We start from the raw sequence: 16,577 nt of genomic DNA on the forward strand, positions 1-16,577 counted from the left end.
AAGAGGCGGGAACACATAAGGAAACGTGAACTGACTCCACAGGATCACCAGTGCATCGCTTGCCAGGGCCCTAGGGTCCCTGGACCGTGCAACAAAGTCCTCGACCTTGTTGTTGAACCATGAGATCCACATCCGGCTGACCCCATCTCTTGCAGATGTTCCGAAAGATCTGCGAGTGAAGAGCCCACTCGCCTGGATCGAGACGCCTCCAGCTGAGGAAGTCCGCGATCCAGTTGTCGATCGCCGGGTATGTGAACTGCCGACAGTGCCGGAACATGTTTCTCCTCCCAGCTGAGAATCAGCGCCGTCTCCTCCAAGACTGTGGGGCTCCGGGTGCCGCCCTGATGATTAATGACGCCACCGCTGTGCAGTTGTTGGATTGCACCCGCACCGGACAACCCCTGAGATGGTCGGAACAATGTCGCAGAGAGAGCCGAATCGCCCTCAACTCCAGAACATTGATTGGAAGGGAGTGCTCGTTGCGTGACCATACCCCTTGAACAGAGAGATTTTCCAACACTCCCCCCCCCAACCCCTGAGACTTGCGTCCGTTGTTAACACCTTCCAACGGAAAGTGAGAAACAAGCGACCCGACGTCAACATCGGAGAGGCCATCCACCATCTGAGGACCCGGCGCACTGGGGAAAGGAGACGCATTGGCCGATCCAAGGAGGCTGGGGAGCGATCCGAGATGGACAGAATGGCTCGCTGAAGCGTTCTGAAATGGAATTGAGCGTAGGGAACTGCTTCGAAGGCAGAAACCATGTGCCCCAGAGCCTGCACGCAGCGACGAATGGGAACCGGAGCTGGCCGCATCAACGAGCGAATCTGAAGATGGAGAGTGGATATTTCCAGAGGCAAGAACACCTTGTCCAGCACCATGCCCAGATAAGTCAATCGCTGCGATGGATAAAGATTTGTTCACGATCCATCCGAAGCGCTCCAGGGTGTCCAGGACTATGCTCAGGCTGTCTGCCGTCCCCTGGAACGACGGACCCTTCACCAGGATGTTGTCTAAGTAAGGGATTGCTATGATCCTCCTGGCATGGAGCAGGGCCATGACTGCCGGAAAAACCTTTATAAAGACACTGGGAGCCGTGGCCAGGCCGAACGGGAGGGCCACAAATTGTTAGTGAAATGGACCCACTGCGAACCGGAGAAACCTCTGATGACTGACGCATATGGGCAAGTGAAGATAAGCGTCCTTGATGTCTATCGAGGACAGGTACTCCCCCGGTTCCATGGACGCAATGGCCGACCTCAGTGACTTCATCCGGAATCTGCGGACGCAAAGGAAACGGTTGAGGTCTAGAACGGGACTGACCGTCCCCTCTTTTTTGGGAACCACAAAGAGACTGGAGTAAAACCCCTGAAAACGGTCTTATGCAGGAAGCGGAACAATCACACCTTGCTGCAGCAGCGTGCGAATTGCCAGAAAAAAAATAATCTGCGGCTGCGGGAGAGGCAGGAGGAGACGACCAAAAATAACGGGACACAGAGGAGGATTTGAAATCCAGCTTGTAGCCCTCTGCAATTACCTCCCTCACCCACGCATCTGAGACATGCCATTCGGGTCGGCGCCAGGAGCCGCCCGTCATGCAGGGAGATCCTAGGGTTAAAGGACTTGGAGCCCTGTTGACTGGAATGCCAGGAAGGCCGCGGCTTGAAGGAAGGCTTGCGCTTCTGGCCTGCGGCCGACTTATCGAATGCTCCCTTGGGGTCGGAAAAACTCCAAAAGGGACGGGGGAAAAAAAAGGCTTCTTTTTTGCCTTATTAGACCGCCCCGTGTCCTGAGGTAAATGGGTGCTCTTACCACCTGTAGCGTCCAAAATGATCTCATCCAGGCGCTTACCAAAAAGTCTGCTGCCGGAAAATGGGAGGGCCGTCCGGGTCCACTTTGCCCAGCATGAAAGCCATAGGGTACGGCGAATAGCCACCAACAGGGCTGACGAGCGAGCCATAAACCTGGCCGCGTCCAAAGATTCTTCACAAATATATGCACTGGCATGCGAGAGCTGCAGGGCCACATCTGCACACAGCAGGAGCAGCCCCCTGAGCCCTGCACCAGGTAACATTTGTTTTCATTACCGTCCATAGTACCTAGGGCAACCACATGGGGGGAGGAGAGGGTACTGAAGAGGGCACTGGGGGCAGTCTCCTATTCACCTGTCCGAAGTCTTCTGCCCCCCCCCCAGCTCCAGCCGGATCACCACCTTCAGTGTGAGGGACGCTACACCGGAAACAGAGGATACTTTTGCTGGGGTGGCCATGGCGATGCAATTGCTGGCGGGAGACAGAGGTTTATACGGGACCTCTGGTCTTCCTTTTCTTCCAGAGAGCAGGAACGAGAAGGGGGTTTGGGTGACCTCTTGGTCTCCCGGTTGGGAGTGCAGGCTGTTTAAGAGACTGCCTGAAGCTTCCCGCTAGCAGGAAAAAAGGACAATATTCGTAACTAGCAGACCTGCAATGCAGGAAGGTCTGCCTCCTACAGACACTAAGCTAAAACTGATCAGCTTGGTCCCTGCAGGATGGGATATAGCTGAAGAGGGAGGAGCTTACACTTTGTGTGCTTAGTGTCCAGCGCCAACAGCTATACCCATGGTCAAGGCCTGTGTCCCCCAATGAGACGGATGAGAAAGAGCCATTAAAATCCTGAAATACCCTTTTGACTATCACTATAAAAATAAAAAATATATGTAAGATTAGGAAAAGAGATGAGCGAATTTCACGTTATGAAATTCGTTCACGCTTCGTTTGGTGGTAAAAGCAGAATTGCGTTATGGATTCCATTACCACGGACCATAACGCAATTCTATGACGGAATGCCTTTAGAGGCATTCCGTCATAATAGAAGTCTATGGGCTGCATAACGGATCCGTCCCGTTTCCGTTATGCAGTAGAGGACTCCCCTGCATAATGGAAATGGGACGGATCCGTTTTGCAGATCATAGACGTCTATTATGACGGAATGAATAACGGAATCCCTCTAAAGCAGGGATGCTCAACCTGTGACCGTCCAGCTGTTGTAAAACTGCAACTCCCACGATGCCCTTCTGTAGGATGATAGCTGTAGGCTGTGAGGGGATGATAGGAGTTGTAGTTTTGCAACAGCTGGAGGGCCGCAGGTTGAGCATGCCTGCTCTAAAGGCATTCCGTCATAGAATTGCGTTATGGTCCGTGGTAATGGAATCCATGACGCAATTCTGCTTTTACCACCAAACGAAGCGTGAACGAATTTCAAAATATGAAATTCGCTCATCTCTAATTAGGAGCTACAAATAGCTAAAGATTCACATATACGACATAGATACGGTTTACAGGCTCAGCATATCCTCTGGACAGGTGGGAGAGGTTCTCTGTTAAAGGGGTTGCCCCATGACAAGCACTTATCCCCCATCAGGGGATGGGTCTGATCCGTGGGGGTCCGACAAGGGCTCAGAGTTGAATGTAGTTGCAGCACATGTGTGAACGCTGCTCCATTCAAACGGGAGACCATGGGGCCCCTTTCATTTGATTGGTGGTTTGGGACTCCTGCCAATCGGGCACTTAACCCATATCCACAGGATTAAATGCTTGTCGTGGGATGACTGCTTTAACCCCTTAATGACCAAGCGATTGTAATTTTTTTTTATTGACGTACTTACAAGAGCTATAACTTTATTTTTCCATCTATGTAGCCTTGAGGGACTGTTTTTTTACAGGACAAGTTTCAGTTTTTAACTGCACCATTTTGGGAACACAACTTACTGATTAACTATTAACTCCTCCTTGGGGGGGGGGCGCACAGCAAGACCGCCACTGCGTTTTTACATTATAAATTTAGTGGAATTCATTTTTTGGGAGTAAAGAACTCTCTGGGACAGTATGATTACAGCAATACTAAACATTTTTTAAACATTTTATTACTTTTGGACAATACATTTTTGATTTTAATTTTTTTATAAAGAAAATGTTCTTGCATTGTCACGTCCCCAAATCCATAACTTTTACATTTTTCGTTCCATGGAGATGTGTACTTTGTAATGGTATAAATTTGGGGTACATAACGCTTTTTGATCATCTCATCTCAATTCTGGCATTTATTTTTTTTTTTACAAAGCATTCACCATATGAGTTATGTAGTGCGGGGCATTACGGACGTGGCAATACCAAATATGTGGAGGGGATTTTATTTTTGCCATTGAAAGGCTTTTTATTCAATGGAAAAAGGTACATTTTTAAACTTTTTTTTACTTAATGAAACTTCTTTTTAACCGTTTACTAGTCCCACAAGGGGCTGTAACAGTCAAGCTTATTAATGCATTATACAGTCAGTGCTATACCTTCAGGGTGCTCCAGAGAGGTGCAGCCTGATGAGAAACACTGGAGGCAGTTCTAGGGGTCTTCATTTGCTCCCAGGCTGCTATGCCCAGACATCGGCACCCCACAATCTCATTCATGGGATGCCGATGGCTAGACGTAGGGAGTCGCTCTCCCTCTGTAACCACTTAAATGCCACGGTCGCTATTGACAGCAGCATCTAAGGGGCTCAGAACCATGCAGTGCTTAGTTTGGGTTGCTGTAAAACGGTGGCGGCCCAGCCTAAGGCCCCTTAAAGACCGCCACAAAAAGGCATATTGATGGTCACTAAGGTGTTAAATGATCAGAAAACTTGAGTTTACAGGGCAGAGGGGGAGGAGGGTGATGAAGCTGCAGACTGCTAGGATTTTAATGAAACCGTTTACTGAATATATTAACCCTAGATGTTTCCCATGTTCTTTCCTGATCTTTTTCCTACACATTTGTTCATGGAGAATTTCTCTTCTCTTCTAACAGATGATAACTGGATACAGATGAAAACAAGCAGAACATTGAACCCAATGCAGAACACCGAGGCCACATACCCACAATCCCTTCTTTATTACCTTTTGGTCAAACAAAGAAACAAAACTTTACAGTTTTCCTGACAATCATTAACGTGAAAAAACTTGGCAGAGATTTTGTATGAAAATGTGCCGCTCGCCCAGTCACTGCATGTAGAAAACACACAAAACAAAAAGGTCGCCGCTCTATTCTGTGCAGAGATTTGCAGAAGATAATGAGGGTGAATTATTTTTTGGGGGGGGGGAAATATTTTAACCAAATCAAAATGTTTTATGAACTAGAGGGCAAGTTTTATTTTTATATTTTTTTATTCCCGACATTATTAAACTTCGCAACCAAGAAAATTATTCTAAACCCCTGGGAGAATCTTAGGCGCAAACTGCTTGAGAACGGTAATTTAAAGCTGGTGCTCTCAGTTTTCACTTTCTATAGACCTGCCTGCGTCCACTGAAGGATTCAGCAGCCAATCTTACCCCGCGGTAGGGCGCAGGGGATGGTACAGTGAATTGCCCGCAGTTTGGCAGTACAAGACTCTCGGGGGGAAATGGAGATGGTACTATAAGTACTCGGGAGGATAAGAGCATGGCGTTGGCTCGCTGCGCACAGTTGTGCCTTAATCTCACAAGCTTGACAATTCTTAAAGCAGGAGAGGACAAAGAAGGCAGGACTCAGGAGTTAGACCAGCGAGGCCGCAGGAAGGCGAGCACCGAGGTCCTCAGGCACTGCGCAGTCTGGCTCCTGAGGTTTGTCCAGTCCTGATCTTAAAAGTATGAAGTTACAAAGCATCAAGAATGTTGTCGATCTTGTTGACCAGCTCCTGGCGTCTGCTGGCGTGCTGCTTTTCGCTTTCAATGTAGCTGTCCTTCTTCAGCTTCCCGGCAACCAGACGTTCAGCTTCAGAGGAAGATTTCACCACAATCTCCTTCACCTGACTGTCCAGCTTCTGGATCTCTCCGACCTGCGAACAGTCAAAAATCCATAAGATAAATGTGAAAACTTATTACAGGGACAACATATTCAACAGCGCTGGGCACAGACTGTAGGGCGAGATGAACCCCTAGCCTGAAATACTCTGCTGAGCGGCCTTCTCCTTTCTCCTATACCTCAGTCTCTCCCTCATCTCATCACACTGCCCCTAAAAATAGTATGAGTGAACAGGTCACCACCACTGAAATACTCTGTGATGCTGTGGACACCTGATACAGCTACATCAAAATTTAACAAGTTACCTCCAGAATTTGAAAAAACGTGGCTGCTATCTTCCAAAAAGAGCACCAAGTGTACAGGTTGTGTGTGCTATTGCATCTAGGCCACTCTTACTGCAATGGGGCCCAGCTGCAAACCCAACGCCTGGACAGGTGTGGCGCTGATTTTAGAAGGAACCAGCCATACATTTCTAAACCTGTGTAAGCCATTAAAGGGGGGTTTACAAAAGCATGACCAAAGTAGCATCACACCTACAGTGGATATAAAAAGTCTACACACCCCTGTTAAAATGTCAGGTTTCTGTGATGTAAAAAAAAAATGAGACAAAGATAAATCATTTCAGAACTTTTTCCACCTTTAATGTGACCTATAAACTGTACAACTCAATTGAAAAACAAACTGAAATCTTTTAGGTGGAGGGAAGAAAAAATATAAAAATAATAATAATGTGGTTGCATAAGTGTGCACACCCTCTTATAACTGGGGATGTAGCTGTGTTCAGAATGAAGCAATCACATTCAGAATCCTGTTAGATCGGAGTCAGCATACACCGGCCATCATGTAAAGGGCCTCTGATTAACCCCAAATAAAGTGCAGCTGCTCTAGTTGGTCTTTCCTGACATTTTCTTAGTCGCGTCCCACAGCAGAAGCCGTGGTCCACAGAGAGCTTCCAAAGCATCAGAGGGATCTCATTGTTAGAAGGTATCAGTCAGGAGAAGGGGACAAAAGGATTTCCAAGGCATTAGATCTACCATGGAACAGAGTGAAGACCGTCATCATCAAGTGGAGAAAATATGGCACAACAGGGACATTACCAAGAACTGGACGTCCCTCCAAAACTGATGAAAAGACGAGAAGAAAACTGGTCTGGTAGGTGACCAAGAGGCCTACAGCAACATTAAAGGAGCTGCAGGAATATCTGGCAAGTCCTGGCTGTGTGGTCCATGTGACAACAATCTCCCGTATTCTTCATATGTCTGGGCTATGGGGTAGAGGGGCAAGACGAAAGCCTTTTCTTACCAAGAAAAACATCCAAGTCAGGCTACATTTTGCAAAAACACATCTGAAGTCTCCCAAAAGCATGTGGGAAAAGGTGTTATGGTTTGATGAAACCAAGGTTGAACTTTTTGGCCATAATTCCAAAAGATATGTTTGGCCCAAAAACAACACTGCCCATCACCAGAAGAGCCCCATCCCCACAGTGAAGCCTGGTGGTGGCAGCATCATGCCAAGGGGCTGTTCTTCTTCAGCTGGAACTGGGGCCTTAGTTAAGCTAGAGTGAATTATGAACAGGTCCAAATACCAGTCAGTATTGGCACAAAACCTTCAGGCTTCTGCTAGAAAGTGGAACATGAAGAGGAACTTCATCTTTCAGCATGACAACGACCCAAAGCATACATCCAAATAAACCAAGAAATGACTTCACCAGAAGAAGATTACAGTTTTGGAATGGCCCAGCCAGAGCCCAGACCTGAATCCAAAAATCTGTGGGGTGATCTGAAGAGGGCCGTGCCCAGGAGATGCCCTCGCAATCTGACAGATTTGGAGTGTTTTTGCAAAGAAGAGCGGGCAAATCTTGTCAAAATGTGCCATGCTGATAGACTCATACCCAGAAAGAATACCCAGAGGAATAACATCAAAAGGTGTTTCAACAAAGTATTAGTTTAAGGGTGTGCACACTTATGCACCATATTATTTTATTAGTATATTTTTCTTCCCTCCACTTAAAAAAATTTCTGTTTGTTTTTCAATTTAGTGCTAGTTTATAAGTCACATTAAAAGGTGGAAAAAGTTCTGAAATGAATTATCTTTGTCTCGTTTTTTTTACATCATAGAAACCTGACATTTTAACAGGGGTGTGTAGACTTTTTATATCCCCTGTATCTACAGGTTGTCCGTGGTATCGCATCTGAGCCCCATTCACCGAGCTTCAATGGCAGAAAACCATCAGACAAGTGGTGGTGCTGTTTTTGGAAGAAATCAGCCATGGTTTGGTAATCCTGTAGAACCCCTTTAAATGAAATGTTCCCAGGGATCAGACCGTGGACTCACCTTATCACATAGGTCAGAGCCTTCAGCCTTTAGTTTGGCCTGCAGTGAAGTAATCTCATTCGTTAGGTTTTTGTGCTCGGTCTCCATGGCTTTTTTGCCACTATTTAGGGTGGAGATGTCCCGGGACTGCTTGTATTTGTTCACAGCTTCATCATAGTGACGGTAAAGTCCGAGCCTCTTGTTGACCAGGGTGAGGATCTGCTCTGTGAGGCAGGCAACCTTCATCCTGGCTTCAGCCGCTGGGTCCTGTCAAAAATAATAAAGTGTCAAGAACATTCTTCAAAATCCACAGGGTGGCGCTACAGGTCTCTAAAATCATTACAATCACATGACTTGTGTCTCATTCTAGGAGGGCTGGCTGACCTCCAGATTGGCCATAACTGCATCTCCCACAGGGGCCGCCGTCCAGCTCTCCTAGACTTCTGAGGGGATTGATATAAAGAGAGAGGAGACACCAACCTTAGTGATGGAGAAGTCGAGCCTGACGTAGAGGATGACCGTGAAGAAGAGGATGTAGAAGACTCCCACCACCAGCAGAGGCTCCTGCAGCATCAGGATCTTATTGAATGTGTAATGAACCACAACGTCCTGTATGTGCTGCTCCACCAGGTTGTTCTTATGAGCGACGATGACCGGCCGTCCGAAGGTGTCTAGGTAGGTGTAGTGCAGCTCATCAGCTGCCCTGTTCAGGTTGTAGGGGTTTTCTACATGGATATTTCTGAAAATAACATGACATGGACAGAGAGAGATTGCTCAGCTACAAGGTGAGAACACAACTTATATAACAGGATACAATGCTGTAACAAGAAACATCCAGGCCCTAGGAAAAAAGGGGTCCCCACTGATCTCCGTAGAGCAGCCACTAACCTAACTGGCCGACCTGAACTACAGAAAACAGGACTCAGGACAATGGACCTAGATATCTGCTATTTTTACCATTGATGACCTGTCCTCGGGATCATATGAGTGCTGCCTCTTCAGCTCCGATTACCTGCTTGCAGCAGCCATTGCAGCGGTGAGCAGTGTAATTACAAGTATGGCGTCTGCATTCACTGCTGGGATGGCTCCTATTCACTTGAACGGATGGATCTGTCCCAGAGAAATAAATGGGGACACCATAGCTGTAATTACACTGCTCACCGCTGCAGCAATCATATGAGGGCTGCCTTCTCTTCAAACAGCTGATCGGCGGGTGTCGATCAGATATTGATAACCTATCCTGAAGATCGGTCATCAACAGTAAAAAGTGGACAACCCCTTTAACCTTCTGTGAAGTCTACTGATTCTTATTCCCTGGCTCCTAAAGTCTACAGAAAAATTCCAGTTTTTGATGCAAACCCGAAAGTGGATTAAAAAAAGATTTTTAGTTTTCCTTCTGACTGGATAAACTTTGGCTTAAAAATCTAAATAAAAAAACTGCATGTGTGATTCCAGCCCGAGGCCTCCTCCACATTGGGTTTTTCTTTTTGCTGGCATTTTAAACTGCAAGATAAAAAACACAGCTGTTTCTAAATGTAAAATACTTTGGGGGAGATTTATCAAAGTGGTGTAAACTAGAAGTGGCTTAGTTACCCATAGAAACCAATCAGATTCCACCTTTCATTTTCCAAAGGAGCTGTGAAAATTGAAAGGTGGAATCTGATTGGTTGCTATGGGCAACTAAGCCACTTCTAGTTTAGGCTAGGTCTACATTTTGTTGCGCGTCAATTTCTATAATGGCAGTCCATGGTGTCGCACTGTGACATGCTGCGACAGTCGCAAAAATCCTATTCGAGAAGGATTTTTCTGCGGCTGTTGCGTCACAGTATGTTGCAGTGCGACACCATAGACTACTATTATAAAAATTGTTGCACGACATTGGGGCAACAAATATTGCCGTGTAGTTGTGCCCTGTCGCGTGACAAATGTCGTCGCGTAAACCTTGCCTTACAAGAGCAGAAATCTCCCCCCCAAAATACAAAATAGACCGGAAAGTCTAGAGTGCAACAGCATTAAAGAGGCTCCCCTGCTCAGTCCCTGCCATCCTAGTGCCCTCTTCAGACTGTTTCCGGCTGCCAGACTACCCCACATGACCGCTGAAAAAGTCGGCGAAGTCACTACAGTCGCAGAGAAGTAGACTGCTGGGAGCGCTGGAGTGGTGGTGCTCTGTGGTGGGGCGAGCGTTGCTCCATTATAACATTCCGGGCTTTCAGCTCAATTTTTTAGGCTTTAGGAAAACCCCTTTACAAGTTATGGCAAAAAAAAAAAAAAAACTGTTAAAAAGGATTGTAGCGTTTTTAAAAGAATTCAGCCTGAAGGTATCGGGCCGCGTGCTGATCATCATAGTCTCGCGTCTACGGTTCACTCACTTGGCTCCTTCAGGCAGGATTATTTTCACAGTCAGAGAATCCACGATCTGCTCGTCAAATACGTGATCAATGAACCTCATCTTCAGAGCGTACTGGTCACCTGAGAGACGGCAAGTTAAAAGTATAAGGCAGTGCAACCCCAGCAGTACTGTAGTGACTACAATCCCCATCGGATACAGACATTGGTAGAGCAGGTGTGACACTCACCCAGGTTGTACAGGTACTCGTAACTTGGCAGGTTATATCCAACCATGTAATGGGTTTTCCACCCTCCGAAAAGAGGGAATCTGGGTCGGATCTCCATTTCCACAGAGTCTTCCAGGATCATCAGGTGGCTGGTGGAGATGTTGCCGATTTCGTCCCTGTAGTACACGTCCTGGGCAGCGGCGGGCAGAATGGTCTAATGAAAGGAGGTAATAGGTAATATCAGGACATCTACCTATCGAATGGCATTACCGTGGACTCCTGGTAATCAGGAACCCAGCACCGGACGAGCAGAATATGAACCAGCAGACATTTGCAGGGGTATGAAGTGCTTTGGACCAGAGAGTCAGAGCCCAGGGGTAACTAACCCCAAAAATGGGATAAATCTGTAAAACTCACTCATTTCCACATATACATAAAAAAGTGCGTCTTTACCGACCTTGAAGGATTTGACGGAGGAGATGCCGCTGTCCGGCTGCCTCTGGTAATCGTATCTGGAGAAGGGTCCCTTCAAATAGGCCCCAGTGTGTTTTAGGTCAACGGTCTCCTCCACGGCGATGTTGCCCCAATGGGAGACTTCAATGAGGCGGGTCATACTGGTGATGGATAGGAAGGGGCTATTGTTCTCGTAGTGAACTTTCAGGACATCCTGGACACACAAAACAAAGGGTTAATTACGTCTTAAGAGTCTCTGGATCAGTGTGAACTTGATATATCACTAAATACAAGAGGCAATATAACCGCCAACACGGAGCAGCAGCAAAATATGGCGGCTCATGGGCCCAACATGGTGCTGCGTCCCATCAAACCGGAGGTTAAAGGGGTTTTCTGGGATTTTAATATTGAGGAGCTATCCTCCGGGGTTTAGGCTAGTTTTACACCTGCAGCAGAGCTCTCCGGATCTGGCACTGCCCGCCTGACACCATTGACCGTAATGGGGACCAGCAGAGATCCGTCCGCTACCAGGAAAATGTGCTGGGAATCGCCCAGACAAAACCAGCCTTATTGGTCAGCGCACACTTACGTGGCTCCACGCAGGGATATCCCTGAAGGGACCATATTCAATGGTGTCATCGGACCGGGAGGGGTTGCCGAGCTTCGTGTAGTTCTCGACGTTGCGGGAGGCGAGCTTGACGCGTGTGGTTTGGGTGGTGGTCCGGTAAGGAGAGTAGAAGTAATGGCTGCCTTCAAAGGTTACAAACTGCTTCTCCGCCTGCGTGATCTGGGTGGGGTAGGGGTGCAGGATGTGGGTGTACACCGCCTCGATGAAGACTTTGGTCTTGGCTCCGGAAGACAGAGAAGATGGCAGCTGCACCGAGAATTGCTTTCCGCTGACGGAATAAAGAGAACGCAATCAAATAAAACACAAAACGGCGCAAAAGTTCTTTACCCGCTGACGGGTCCGGCCTGCCGTGTAGATCACATGTACCGGTGCACTACATAGGCCATGCTGCCCTGCACCTCAGGCCTCATTCATCTGTGTGTGCGATGGACTACGTTACAATCCCCCCCCCCAGTCCGTGCACTACTTTGGTCTGTGAATCCCGTCCATGTCCTATCTGTGCGTACAGACCTCACTGCGTGACGACATTCGCAGCGGCTTCGCTTATGGGCCCCATTTAGTGCTGATGTCAGCGGCCGCCGTACAGATATATATATATATTACGCAGTATATCTCACCTCTTGCCTTTTACTTTGGCCTCCTGTACTTCCAGGTAGCCGACTTCCTCGTCCTCCGTTTTCACCTGTAACACAGGAGATTATATTACCGGACGCCCCTCGCAGACAAGTGGCGACAACCTGCGGCCGCTGTAGCAAAATGTCACTGAAAAACCTGCGGCGCTTACAGGGGTTTTCTGGGTGAATAAAAGGATTTGCTGAGATATTAATCCCCCCGATCAGCTGTTTGAGAAGGCACAAGCACTCCGTGAGCACAGCGCTGTACTTTGTATAGTGGTCGTTCTTGGAATCGCGCTCAGCCCCATGCGCCTAGGCCACTTGACAGATGAACATGTCGTCACTGGCGCCTTCTCAAACAGCTGACCGGCGGGGGTCCTGGGCGTCAGACCTGCACAGGTCATCATTATGTTAAAGGGCTTCTGTCACCCCCAAAACCCCTTTTTATTTTGGGCTTGTTAAAATCCTTTTATAACGACTATTCCCTATACAGGGCTCTTACCTTGGTCTGTGGCTTCTTTTCCTTAAAAAACGATCTTTTCAAATATGCAAATCACTTCACTACCAGCAAGTAGGGCGTCTACTTGCTGGTAGCCGCCGCAAAAAACCGCCCCCTCGTCACCGAAAGAGAAGACGTCATCGGCGCACTGAGGGAGTGCTGAGGAGGCGAGCCTCCTTCTCTCAGAGCGCCTGCGCCGAATGAAGACAGGCGCGGGATTTGAAATGCTGACAGGGCCAGCCGGAGGAGGAGAGCGCTTGCTTGCCCTGTCAATCAACAGGACGAGGGGGCGGTTTTTTGCGGCGGCTACCAGCAAGTAGACGCCCTACTTGCTGGTAGTGAAGTGATTTGCATATTTGAAAAGATCGTTTTTTAAGGAAAAGAAGCCACAGACCAAGGTAAGAGCCCTGTATAGGGAATAGTCGTTATAAAAGGATTTTAACAAGCCCAAAAAAAAAAAAAGTTTTGGGGGTGACAGAAGCCCTTTAACATCTCGGAAAACCCCTTTAATATTGATGACTGATCCTCAGGACTGTTCACCCATCACTGATCGCGGAGGGTCCGACACCATGGCCTCTTCCTTAGGCCGCTATGTTCATCGGTCACGAGGCCTAGGAGCAGCTCACGTGAACGGGGCTGAACTGCAATACCAAGCATAGCCACTATGCGTGGAGGCAGCGGTGCTAACCAGAGTGCCAGCTGATCGGAGGGGGAGCCTGGAGTCGGACCATCACAGATTAGATACCGATGACCTATCCCGAGGACAGCGCATCACTCGGACAACCCCTTTAAGAGCGGCATTTCAGACACACACTGGAGAAGGAAAAAGCACCAAAATCTCTCTCAGTAAACGTGGCGCCCCCTCAGGCAGCTGGTATAGATTTGTGCCATACTAGTCTCCGGCGTACATTGTTTCAGAGCTCACATGTAACATTGTTGCAGAATGCTCTCCAGTGGATGACCCCCCCCCCCCCCCCACGTGTATTTTCCTCAGATCCTGCTTTTAAAGGGGCTTTCTGGATTTTTATTATTGATGACCAATCCTTTGGAGAGGTCATCAGTATCTGATGGGAGTCGGACCCCAACCAGACCCCCCCCCCCCCCCCCACCGATCAGCTTACCAAGCACAGCGCCATCCATTGTACTGTGGCTGTGCTTGGTATTGCAGCTCAGCCTCATTCACTTGAGCTGTCCTAGGCCATGTGACTGAAGAACGTGGCTTAGAAAGAGGGCGCAGCCCCCTGAAACAGGAGCCGGACCCCTACAGACCAGGTAATTCAGCTCCATTAGGGCACAGCCGTGATCTGCGACTACAGCTTAGCTCCAGCAATTCCAGGGAGTGAGAGGTTGTCAGACACGCCCCCCCGTCTCCTCATTGGTCCAGGCTTCAGCCCAGAACACGTCACAGACAGAGCTGCACCCCCATCATCACAATATGGGCTGCCGAGAGCACGAGAGCAGTGGATGATGGGATTCCTACTGTTACAGGGATATTAGGGAAGGAGGATTCATGCCATTTACAAGAGTGATAAAAATCATACAGACTGTCAGGGCATGCTGGGAGTTGTAGTTTTCCAAGTATAAAAACAAAAAAAACTGACAAATTCCTCATAAATTTGGCGGAATTATGACTAAGCCACACCCACTTGTACAAGCGACGCGGTAGATGTGACTAAAAAGTGAAAGGCTTAGATTATTTGACTTAAATCTCTCCACCACAGCAGGATGATGGGAGTGATGAGGATGATGGGAGGGCTGCAGGGCGGGATCCCTCTCCTGGATGAGTGCGCAGAGGGAGCGCTGACGTGTCACAGTCCTACAGAGCAGAGCCGAGGAGGAAGCAGCTGGGTCCTGACGGGACATCCTCCTCCTGCAGACAGCGCGCACCTCCAGAGCTGAAATCAATGAACACCGAGACCTGCAGTCCTATGTAAAACCACAGCGCCAAATACACTCAGCTCTGCTGCACCAGTGCGTATTCAGACCTGTGTGATTGAGTCTGCACGACACTGACATGTAGCAGAGGCCAGATTGTCATGTCAGATAACGCGCAGTAGATTTCCTTGCAGTCCCACGTAAACCACATGTAAGGATATCCCCAATGTCTGCTACAATAGTACATAAGGATAACATGACGAGTGACGCCAACAAACTCAGCACAACTACTCGGTTATACTCTGATTATACAAGTAACATGATGGACATCAGCCTCAGCTCTGCTACATCAGGTCTCTAAGTTACACACACACAGATGTAACCAACCTCATGTGTAGTCCCATGTAAAAATGTAAAATCACATACCTACTGTTCTGCTGTATGTCAACTCAGCTCTGCTAAATCCATACACAGTGCAAACAAAGGCGGCAGAGCAGGCGATTACCAATCACTTCACGAGTCTGTACACCAGATATACTCGGCTCTGCTACATCACTTCAAGAGTCTGTACACCAGATATACTCAGCTCTGCTACATTACTTCAGGACTCTGTACCAGGCATACTCCGCTCTGCTACACCACTGCAGGAGTATATGCAAACACTGTCAAGCACACTTAGCTCTGCTACATCACTATAGCAGGTTGTGCCCAAACTGTCAAACTAACTCAACTCTACTACATCTGTTTCTGCAGCACCGAATACAGACTCGTTACCTCACCATCCACTCTATGATAATGACGCACAATCTGAGACATTTCCACCATCCACTGCGACATTTTCAGATCCACACCTGACGCCACCCTCCTCCTCCACCTCTGAGACATTTCAGGATGACCCGCAATGGTCGCAGGGTGAATGTCGCATACTGACCCCCAGGAAGGCCAGGTGTCCGGCCAGCTCGGGCTCCAAGGCGACCAGGAAGGAGTGAGCGGCTGCGGGTCCGGGGTTGGCTAGCTTCACCTCGGCCGTCACTTTGGCTAGGTGGCTGCTGAGGTCCACGGTGCGCTTCACGTCCTCGTTCACCAGCTCTTGGGCCCGGCCGGCGGATATCAGGGCGAGCAGGAGGCAAAGGGCGCGGATGGCGGAACGCTCCATGACTGGGGAGCGGCGGATGGACACGGATACACCACAATCCCCTGACCCTTCCTGGACAAGCTCCGCCGACTACTCATTCATCCGCCAAGCGGGAACAAGATGGCCGCCGAGGCCCCCGCCGCTGCCTAGCAACAGAAGTGTGACCGAGACAATGCCTGATAGGACGGAACGCTTCATGAGGACTCTTCTCTCTGAATATTAATGTTATGAACATTGTAGCTCTAATTAGGATAACGATAAATAAGATAATTACAATACATCATACTAGACACTGGTTCTTCGCAATCTATTTATCTATTCTGAACAGGCAATATAATAGACAGCTCAATACAATGAACTCTACAGCGTCTGTAGATACAAAACTAGGGATGAGCTGTCCAAGTTGTCAGACGTCCTGCCTGGATCTCTGCACACAAAACACTACTAAGGCCTCAGGCACACCACCGCTGTTGTTGTGGTCCGCATCCGAGCCGAGTTTTTGACCCATTTACTTTAATAAGGCCACAAAAGATGCGTACAGCACTCCGTATGCGGTCTGCATCCGTTGCTCCGTTCCGAGGCTCCGCAAAAAAAATATAGCATGTCCTATTCTTGTCCGTTTTGCAGACAAAAATAGGCATTTCTACAATGGGCCGCCCGTTCCGTTCTGCAAATTACGGAAGGCACACGGACGGCTTCTGTTTTTTGCAGATTTGTG

At 48.3% G+C, this 16,577-nt stretch overlaps 1 protein-coding gene across 1 annotated transcript; it reads right to left on the reverse strand.

Annotated features, from left to right (window-relative positions):
- Positions 1-4,880: 4,880 nt before the first annotated feature.
- On the reverse strand, positions 4,881-15,982 carry RPN1 (ribophorin I). Its single transcript, XM_040406603.1, has 9 exons — positions 15,656-15,982; positions 12,354-12,418; positions 11,698-12,004; positions 11,113-11,322; positions 10,677-10,869; positions 10,470-10,569; positions 8,581-8,839; positions 8,122-8,367; positions 4,881-5,821 (listed from the first exon to the last, which is right to left on the reverse strand). The coding sequence occupies exons 1-9, from the start codon at positions 15,878-15,880 to the stop codon at positions 5,639-5,641; spliced, it is 1,788 nt and encodes a 595-aa protein (XP_040262537.1). The 5' UTR covers positions 15,881-15,982; the 3' UTR covers positions 4,881-5,638.
- Between the last annotated feature and the right edge of the window lie 595 nt (positions 15,983-16,577).

The sequence above is a fragment of the Bufo bufo genome, chromosome 9, assembly GCF_905171765.1.
Source record: "Bufo bufo chromosome 9, aBufBuf1.1, whole genome shotgun sequence".
Classification (NCBI taxonomy): Eukaryota; Metazoa; Chordata; class Amphibia; order Anura; family Bufonidae; genus Bufo; species Bufo bufo.